The sequence below is a fragment of the Archocentrus centrarchus genome, chromosome 2 (assembly GCF_007364275.1).
Source record: "Archocentrus centrarchus isolate MPI-CPG fArcCen1 chromosome 2, fArcCen1, whole genome shotgun sequence".
In the NCBI taxonomy this organism is placed as follows: Eukaryota; Metazoa; Chordata; class Actinopteri; order Cichliformes; family Cichlidae; genus Archocentrus; species Archocentrus centrarchus.
Window position 1 is genome coordinate 25520948 of NC_044347.1, and position 10189 is coordinate 25531136.

A 10189-nucleotide genomic window follows, 5' to 3' on the forward strand; every position below is an offset into this window, starting at 1 on the left:
TCGTGTTGTATTGAGTATAAGCACACTGATGTTAGATCTGTAGGCAGTATGAAGTTTTTGGAGGTGATTTGCCAGACAACCGTGCTCTGTTTTAGCTTGTTCATCTTTTCTCTGCAACGGAAACCTCCACAAGCAATGGTTAGTGATACAAAAATGATCTGTTATACATTATAACTTTATTAACAGTGTATTAAGGCTTATGTAGGTTAAATAAATTACAGAGCCAGGGGGAGAATTTTTGTTGTTTCAGTGAAAAGTTTAACATATAAGAAACTGGCTAATGTACTAGCTAGTTTTTAGCCAGAATTTGATGCTTCCCAAAAAACTTCACATATTAGGTTTTGTATAACTTAAACAACAAAAAGACAAAAGTATTATTTGATTATAAATAATCTCCTACAACTCATCTTTCTACCAACTTTTAGCCATATATTTCAAGTACGCTGTTAGATATGACCGTGACTTTTTATCATTTTGTAATTGTCAGTATTTGCCAAATATTTGTTCAATTTCTCAGTTTGCCCAAGTTCTAAACATTAGCGCAGTATAAAAGATTGGAAGCTGGCAGGAACCGCTAGTTTGGTCCTGACCAAAGATGTAGCCTACCAGCAACTACAAAGTAAAACACGTCTCATTTGGTCGGCACACAAAGTAAAAACCCGGCTGTTTCCCTTGATTTCCTGTAGCCCAGCTGATCATGATAAAATGGGTTCATATATTTGATTAGTTCATTTTGAACAGGCCAAAACATAGGTGCGTACTGCATTTGATGCGAGTGGGGGTTGTCTGGCTAATGTCTCCTGACTTCACTGTAGGTGTTCAAACTGCTCCTGGGTCAGCTCATGAGAGATGCCATTCAGGGGGGGGGTTCCCTAACTCACACCAAATAAGACCAACTACAAATGACATGGGAGAGAAACAAGAAGACACATCACATACCTCCAGTCTGTTTGTGTATTGTGTGTCTACGATAGTACTAAAAGCATTATGGACAAGAGTTGAATATTTTCAGTGGCTCCAGGCAGCCACCATTAGGAGATGTGTTATTTTTGTTACAATACCTCCTGAAAATAAAGTCTATTTATCTGTGAAGAGACAAAGATTTACAATAATACAGATGAGTACATAGAAACTATGACAGATTTTAAATGATGTGAAAGAAATATAAATGAAAACATGTACAGTTCATTTGGTTTTGAACACAAAACAAATGTATACGCGTCAGTATTGAGTTTGATTTTATATGTTTACCATTTTATTACATTGTAATGTTGTGACTGCAACTGAGAAAAAAAAATATAAAGGAATACAAATTAATTTTTCCAAACGTGTCTCACTTGTTCTTTCCAACCCCAGCTAACATAAGGGGCTTTAATACTCCTTTGAATCACCGCACAAAGAATCAGACTTCATTTTGCAATCATTTTTATTTTTTCTAACTCATCAAATCTCTTGATAAGTCAAGCACAATTTGCATAGTACCAATTTAATTTATACTCTGGAAAACAGTAACTTTGAGGATCAAGCCTTAATATAAGAGTGCAAAGATACAGCATACAAGTAGCATATAAACACACAGAAATATGACAGCTGTAAAAAAAATAATAATAAATTGAGACAGAGGCTTCTGTGCTGCGTTTGTCACAACACCAGTGAATTTAACAGCTCACAACTCGCTCTATTTCCTGAGCAACAGCTGCCCGTGTGTGCAGACTATATAAAGCCATCAGAAGTAATTGTATGTGCTAGATGCAGGAGAGTGAACAGCTAGTGTTATGAATTTACAGCATTCGCATTTTAAGTGGTTAAAGACGTACGCAAGCAGCACTGCACTGGACTGCAAATTTTATGATACTCTACAGTGTGGTTACAGTTGATAAATCTCTTGAAATGTACCAAAAAAGAAAAAAAAAAAAAAAAATACATGAAATAACTCCCACACACAGCTGGGCACTGTGGTTTGCAGCAAATGTTACTAAACAACAAACATGTTAAATAAATGTCCATCCAGTGCTCTGGTGAGGATTTAGCAGCAGTCTCACTGATGTTCTTTAACTTCTTTTTGGACAGTAGTAGAGTTTACAAGCATAAGAGCAATATTCCCACAAAACACTAGTTATTTGGATGCATCCCTTGTTGGGTTTAGTCATTTAGTAGAATTTGCAAAGAGCATGAAAGTTAAACATCAACAGGCTCATGCCGTGACTTTATGCAGCGACAGTTTTCGATCTTTGCAAACAGCCGTGTGCTTTCTCAACTCCCTGAGCAGGACACCAGACCTCTAAATAGAAAGAAAAACTGCCTCTGAAGTTACTCTTCAAGCTTCAATCTGCTACCTGAATTTGCTTTTGTAAAAATCTAGGTGAGTGTGCAGCTAACCCAGCTGATGCTAAAAACAATTACACCGCTTTTTTTTTTTTTTTAAGTGCTGATTTTCTCTTTGTGCATCTGATTAACTGTCTTTGGTATCAATCATATATAGAAGCACAGATGGACACCTGACACACCTTCACTTTAAAGTGAACAACTTGCATAGAAAGCCACTGGAAGTCATTTCCTGTAATATTACAAATTAATAGTAATGTGCCAAATTCAGATTTACAAGTCCAGGTTTGACAGACTTGGGGAACAGCAGAGTAAATAAAGCAGAACTGTACATAAAGAAATCTGAAGGTTTATCACAATCAAAACTCATAATTCCAACAAAAACATTTCACAGGAAACACAAAATGAGCTACTGGCTCCCTCTGCTGATGAAATCTAACACTACACATACCACCCAAAAAAACAAAAACATCCCATGGAAAGATAGAAACAAATAAAAACAATCTCTTAAATCAGTAGCTTCTGTTTCACCTCTAAGAATAACAACATCAGTCTCAATGTTACTGTCCTCTCACCAAAGACTTCTCCAATATTTCCCCAAAACACTGATCTCACAGTGCACCACTGGCTTTTTGTCACATGTTCAAGTCCAAGGATTTTTAACAGCAGTAACATTAAGAAGACTCAGTAACAACAATATAATATAGCATTACCACACAGCTGTATTTATACCAGTGCACAACTCCAAAGAAGCTGTGCACAGACCTGAGGCCTGTACTATTAAGCTAGTTTTACACACCCACGATACCTTTTCCTTATCTGGGTTCACTAAACCTAACCTCAGTAAATCAGGCTGAGCAGTCACACAGAGGATGCTATCAAGGATTTCCCAGTTTAGCTGAAAGCTTGTTCACATGAAAGGAGTGCAGTTGGGAACCCACGACTGATTGCTAATATGGACCAGTCCAATAAAGCAGAGTAACATATTTTACAAAGAATTATAATGCCAGAAAACTAAGCATAATGCAGACTAAACAGTTAACACAGGAGTGAGTGTACGTATTAGGCAAAGTGCTGTGTTTTGCTATAGTTAAAAAAAAAAAAGAAAGAAAAAAAGCACTGTATTGGGTTCAGGTTCAAGTCCACTCTGGGCCATTTGCTGCACCCTCTATCCCCACTTTACTTTCTAACATACGCTGCCCCTGTGATATATGGACTCATAGACTGAGATTGCTGTTAGAGACCCAGCTCTCACCACTAGCATCGATCCTTTAAATTCAAATCAGCCTGAAAAAGAAATTTATGTTTGCTCTGTGCAAGCTATGAATGAACAGTGTTAAGTAGTGATCTGAAAGTAGCTAGGCTGGAAGCTGTATGGACATGCCTGCAGGAGGGGGGGGGGGTTGTAACTGATAAGCCTACTAACTTACACAGACCACACTTTTTTCTCCAGCCTTTCTTCCAGGCTTTGCCCTTGCTTTGAGCAAATAAAACGAATACACTTCTGTGACGGAGATCATTTACTCCAACAAGGGGTCATCATCATCGTCATAGTCGACCTGCAGCCTCTGGAAGGGCCGGGACCCCGATGGGCGGCGGATGTTCAGTGACCTCAACAAAACTGAGAAGAAAAAAGTCCTGTTAGCTTGCTACTCTGATGGAGAAGCCGAGGAGGGGTTCCACAGGGGTCTAGTCTGGGTCCCTTTTTCCCTCCATCAACATAATTGAACAAGACACATTATTCTTACTCACCAGTGATTGTAGTGAGTACCAATAGGACCCCAACCACCAGGCCGATAACCAGGGGAACATCCACGCAGGTCTCAGCAGCCAATAGGCACCGAGCCTGGGTCAGGGTGCCGTTGTTGGGCTGCGGGGGCACTGACAGCAGGCGGCACATGAGTGGGTAAACATCCACGCTTTCTAAACTGCTCAACTGATAACCCTGACGGAAGCTGGGCCCTGTCGCTGCCAGGAAAGGGTGCATGCTAGGAAGGGCATTGTCATAGCCATGATCACCCACTAAGGGAGAAAAGGAGAGAAAGAAGCCGGTGGAGTCATTTTACATTTGGTAATTTATAAACATTACAAGGCGTTAATATTATAGGCAGTTGCTTTGCCTTTTTTTGTTTTATTCTAAACATACTGAAACACTGACTTTTTTTTTTTTAAGTTTCCTCTGTTAGAATGAGGAATCACAATATGTACAGAAATTTAAATGAAAGCACGTACATCTCGGCAGCTTGTTCCCCCGCTGCACTATGGTCCAGCCTTCATCGGCAATCAGTATGATTGGCTGGACGCGCGCATTGTTTCGGTAGTGGAGCCTATCGGGTATGGTCTTCTTCAAGTATGCTTTCATGTGGGGGTGGCACTTTTTTAACTGGCTGAAGACAGCTTCAGCATCTGCATAGCACACACACATGGAAATGCATTGTAAGAGCAATGCACAGAAAAACAGAGATGCAAGTTAGGTTATCTAATGTAAGATGATGCCAGCCTGGTTACCTTCCTTTGGGATAAGGGCTGCGACAGGTGTGAGGTCCACCAGTGTGTAGTTGTCGGGAGGAAGGCAGTCGTCCAGCCGTATGAGGCGATCGGCTGAGCACTGGGCCATGCCGTGGTCGCTGGTTATCAGGATGTTGATCTGACCCCAGAGGCCGGTCCGCTTCAGCTCAGACATCAGCAGGGCAATGTTGTCATCAACCTGATCGCACGCACGCAGACAGACCCATCAAAAACATTTCCATTGAGCAAATTCCTGAAACCATTCATTACTACAGCACTGTAATATTTGATGCAGCCCATTTATTTCAATAATGACCAGCATGATCTACCAAGATCAGAGCAAATCTGTGGGTCAAAAAAACCAAAAAACCAAAAAAGACATCATAAGGGAGAAAATAATCAAGCAACTAAAAATAAAATTTTTTTCCAAAAACTACCCAATTCAAATTAATGAGCGATACATTTGTTCATGTTTATAAACATGAAAAAAAAAAAAGACTTGTTAGCACTCCTGTTATATAAACCCACAAATCTGTATCAAATTAACATCCAGTAATACTGCCGAGCACTAAAAGCGGTTACAGAAAGGGAAACTTGAAATAAGAAACATTCCAGCAAATTTCTGTAAAGTGCTGCTGGCATAAAAATTGCATCTAACTGTTGTGTGGATATGCATATATGCAAGTGTGCTGCAGTGGAGTCACAACCTAGTGGGCTTGTTTGAGCATTTAAACTCAACAAAATTACTGCACCTCCTTCAGCACTTTGCCCATAGCAGTGATGTTGTCAGGGCCGAACGTGTGGCCTGTTCGGTCTGGCTCCTCCCAGTAGAGAGCTGCAAACTTCACTCCTTGCTCCTGGTGAGATTATAAAATTGATAAAGCATCTCAGACAGTGGCTATCAAACCTTCCAGGCTCTCCAAATTTGACCGACTCCACAAAGCACCACAAACAAGAAGCCTGTAATAAGAACTATAAATTACAGCAAACGTGACATTTGAACCTTTTTATTTCCTAACATCCAGTTTGTCACATTCCCCAGTCGTTCCTGGAATGTTACATGAGGGTCATAGTGAAAGAAGTGTGTAGCTGTGCGGTTTCCGATGGTCACGTCAGAGCCGGGCCACATCATGGCTGCCGTCTTATAGCCGGAGTCGAGTGCGGTGATCCAAAGCGGCTGCGCCCCGTTCCACCACATCGGGTCAGAGTCGTTGTGGACGCTGAAGTGCTTGTGGCTGATGGGGTCATACATGTTACTGGCCAGGATACCATGAGACTCTGCATAAAGCCCAGTAACCTGCAGAGGGATAATAATTATAGTAATATACTGTATATGTGATTTTATTCTATTATCCATTACTGCATGCACTCAATTTAGGAGAAAAAAAGAGCACCAATTTTATTTTGCTGCAAACATTTCTACATTAGCAGGAACGCTGCACAACATGGACGCAAAAGCAGTGTTATGTTTACGTGACAGTGCAAAACCAACATTTTTGAAACGCTTTCCTAGTGAGTTTAGTTGCTAGTTGTTAATTTCAACTCTCATTGACTGCAACATGAAGTTCATTCTGTTGTTCATTAGTATCAGAAAGGCAGACTAATCAGGGTTATGCTCATTGGCTAATAGGGCTGCAACTAACGACTATTTTGATAGTCGATTAGTCATCGACTATTGAAACGATTAGTCGACTAATCGGATTATGAATCACATAATTATGAAATGGCACTTATTTAGCTATCAGCTTTTACATTTTGCATAAGGTTATTTAAAATGTGGTAGTAAACACATACTTCATTCAAAACTTTTAGGTTTGCTGCTGATATAACTTTAACGGTCCATTTTTCCAACCATAAAAAATATATATATATATATAATACTTTTTCGTCTCTGTAAAACAAAGTTGGCACAGTTTCACCAGTATCCCCATCACTAAACGTGCTGCTGAATGCTATCCGGTCTTTAAGTCATTTCTGGGTCCAAATGCTAATAAATAAACAGCAACGGTATAACCAATGACTGTTCACTATTAAAGATGATTGTAATATACCTTATCAACCGCAGCCATTTCCGCTTCTCGTTCTCATCGGTAAAATCACAGCTGAGTGTGTTTTTTTAGAGTTAAAACAACCAGGGACACAGAATTGTGGAAAATTGATCACGTGACAGTTTGGACCCGGAAATGGAATTCTCCTTCAACACTTATCAACCGGATTGCGCATGTGTGAAGCACGCCAGAGATAAACGGACAGGAAGATGTCTCACTACGTTAAAAAAAAACCACAAAAAAAAATCACCAGTAATAATAAACGACTATTATCGACAATTAAATTTGTCGTCAAATTCGTCGTTTTTATTGTCGACAATGTCGCCTAATCGTTGCAGCCCTATTGGCTAATGGCTTGTCAATCATATGTGTTAGTCCAATGAGTGTTCAGTGTTTCACAAAGCTAATATAGTGACAATGAAAAAGACCTCACAATAAGCCTTCACTACGTCCATCTTCTATGCAGTTTGTGGTTCTGACCAATAAAAATGTTAGAGTTTGCGAACGGCTTTTTTTTTTTTTTAACAGAAGCCGTTACTCATTTCTGGCATCAAATTCAAAGGAAGGAACTGTTTTCTGTCTAGACCAGAATATCACACAGCTATCAGGCAGATCACCTTTCTCTCACACACACACACACACACACACACACACACACACACACACACACACACACACACACACACACACACACACACACAAACAAAGCAGGCTCACCAGGCTGTAATGGTTTGGAAATGTCTTGGTGATAAAGACGTTGGTGAGCTGCTCCACCAGGACCCCTTGGCTGTACAGGAGCTTCAGGTTCGGCATGGGGAACCTCTTCAGATAATCAGCTCGGAACCCGTCAAATGACACCAGGAGTAGCGGCAGAGGGCCCTGCTGTGCGGTGTCATTTTCTGAGGCCCAAGTGCCGATGGCACACAGGAAGCCCAGCACTAATTTAAGTGACATCCTGAAAATGTGGCAGAGAAACACAGAACCTGAAATATCTAACCAAAGCTTTGTGGTTTTAATTTCAAATCACTAAACTAGAAGAGACAGCTGAAAAGACAGCTTGCAGGACACTAATCTACTTTCAGAGTAAAGATACCAAAAAAATAAATAAATAAATAAAAAATAGATCAGGTGTCCTAGGTATGACTCTCAGACAGCAGAGAAAATGGGACTGCTCTTGAAACACCAAAATTATTCTTTGGCCCACCACTTTTGCTTTACAGGAAATGAAACTTATAGTTTTGTCGTCATTTTGAGACCAACTGGCCTGAAAATTCCAGCCAATTAAAAAACAAACATCAGTTTCTGTTTCCAGCATGAGCATGCTCAAAAGTCAGGTTTAAGCTTGAAGGGAGTTCTTCCTGCAGGTTCCTGCAGGAGTTCTTCCTGCAGGTTACCACATGGTGGGATTGATGTTTTGTGTAGACAAGATCCATAAGTAAGTCAAGTGATAACAGTATGTGTCAGTAGTGGAGGAACTGGTTTGAACAGATGTCACAGTGAGCCAGGTGAGGGGTGAGGATTATTTTTAAACAGTTCTGCGAGTTTCCGTTGTGAGTTTTAGTGACGCAATAACCCACTGATGGCTACTGCTGTAGTCTCACTCCTATACTGTGTCACACTGAAAGGAAACTTATTGCGGTTCACTCTGTCTATACAGTTACATTGATGGAAGCTCGTATTAGACATGGTCAAAATTTCAAATAATCCCTGTGAGCCAAAAGCTCCAGTCCGCTACAAGCTCTTCAGTTAAGACTGTTTGTTTCCACTCTTGAAATCAATAACAGCAGATAGTCCTTATATGGCCATATTTTTGCACAGGAGCCCCAACCACTCACCTGCTGCTCTACAGCTTCTGTTTAGGAGCAGCTAACAACATTGGCTGAAGACAGAAAATAAACTGGGGCTGCAACTATGCTCAGAATACGATCAATGAGGCTTATTTTGAACAGTAACTCATGCAAAGCTACTCCAGTAGAGTTTAAGAACAACATCTTTTACACGCAAATTCACAAAAGACAAACGCACTATTTGGGGACTAAAATACAAAGTTACGGGCAACCGAACCGGACAATGTCCCTTTACAAATGCAGATTTTCGTCACACACATCCCACAAATGCACAAGAAAAGTCATAAATGCACCTCCAGCGGATAAAGGAATGCTGGGACTATTTCCTCCAACAACTTTGCCATTTAAGTTTATCAATTTGCAATATTAAAAAAACAATTAATGTGCCTTTTTATAAACACGTCACAGCGCTATATTTTGTCCAAAATATTTAAAGACATCTATTCATATTTTACACACGTGTTGTAGGAAATAGTGTGAACGCCACAGACTGAAGCTCAGCTCTGACAAGGAAGTAGCGCTTCTTAAAGGGGAAAATACCGACACAACGCTACTTACAACACAGCGAATAAACACCGAAGACAATGCCGAAATCTTTTTTTTTTTCTTTAGACAGACTGAAAGCAATTTTTTTAAAGTTACATCAAGCAACTTAGTAAATTTGTATTTTCACTTTCAGCGGGGAGCCTGTTAGTTCGTATATCAAGTTAGCTTGCTAATGTCACGGCGTTCGCATCATAACAGTGAGTTTAAAAGGGTTACCTGCTGTTACAGAGGTGACAGCTAATGCCCGCCACAAAGCGCCTCTGTATACCTGTCCCCCGCTGCCTATCTTCGTACCGACATCATCGACAGACTGTCACAAAACACACAAACCCTGCCGGGACGCTGTCTAGCTGGCTAATACAATTTTCAGAAAGTTCCGGGGGAAATTTCAAAATAAAATCGCGCTTTTAAACGCCCTTTAGGGTACTACAAAACAGTATGATTATTGCCTTCTGATAGTATCGTTTCCTATTTGAATACCAATGTAATTGGCTATGAATAATTAATAAAAGCTGTGTTTGTACAACTTGATTTATTCGTGGAGTTTTTAAAATGTAGTGCTTTAATTTTGGTATACACCTGTCACCGTTTGCTTTTGTTGTGGCAAACTTGACGTAACCGTCGCCTGATCCCGTGATAGTCGAAGCGGCAGGCAAATACACTTCCTCCTCCTCTTTTAGATGCTCCATTTAAGAGGTCGCCACTGCGGATCATCTGCCTCCATCTCACCCTCCTTCACTACACCCATGAACCTCATCTGAGGTTTTACTCTTTTCCTCTCCATATTCAATATTCTTTGTCCAGTATATCGATTCCCCCTCCTCTGCACGTGTCCAAACCATCTCAGCTTTTCCTCTCTAACAACCTGAGCTGTCCCTCTGATGTACTCATTTCTAATCCTCTCCATCCTGGTCA

The 10189-nt window shown here is 40.4% G+C and overlaps 1 protein-coding gene across 2 annotated transcripts; it reads right to left on the reverse strand.

The window, feature by feature from the left end:
• Positions 1-1282: 1282 nt before the first annotated feature.
• Positions 1283-9640, reverse strand: enpp4 (ectonucleotide pyrophosphatase/phosphodiesterase 4). Of its 2 annotated transcripts, XM_030750775.1 has the most exons (9): positions 9491-9640; positions 7599-7836; positions 5837-6130; positions 5586-5690; positions 4834-5032; positions 4558-4731; positions 4078-4347; positions 3812-3946; positions 1307-2268 (listed from the first exon to the last, which is right to left on the reverse strand). In XM_030750775.1, the coding sequence occupies exons 2-8, from the start codon at positions 7833-7835 to the stop codon at positions 3846-3848; spliced, it is 1380 nt and encodes a 459-aa protein (XP_030606635.1). In that variant the 5' UTR covers position 7836; positions 9491-9640; the 3' UTR covers positions 1307-2268; positions 3812-3845. The 2 variants fall into 2 exon arrangements, with proteins under 2 accessions (XP_030606627.1, XP_030606635.1); XM_030750767.1 differs by having other exon boundaries at positions 1283-3946.
• Positions 9641-10189: the final 549 nt, after the last annotated feature.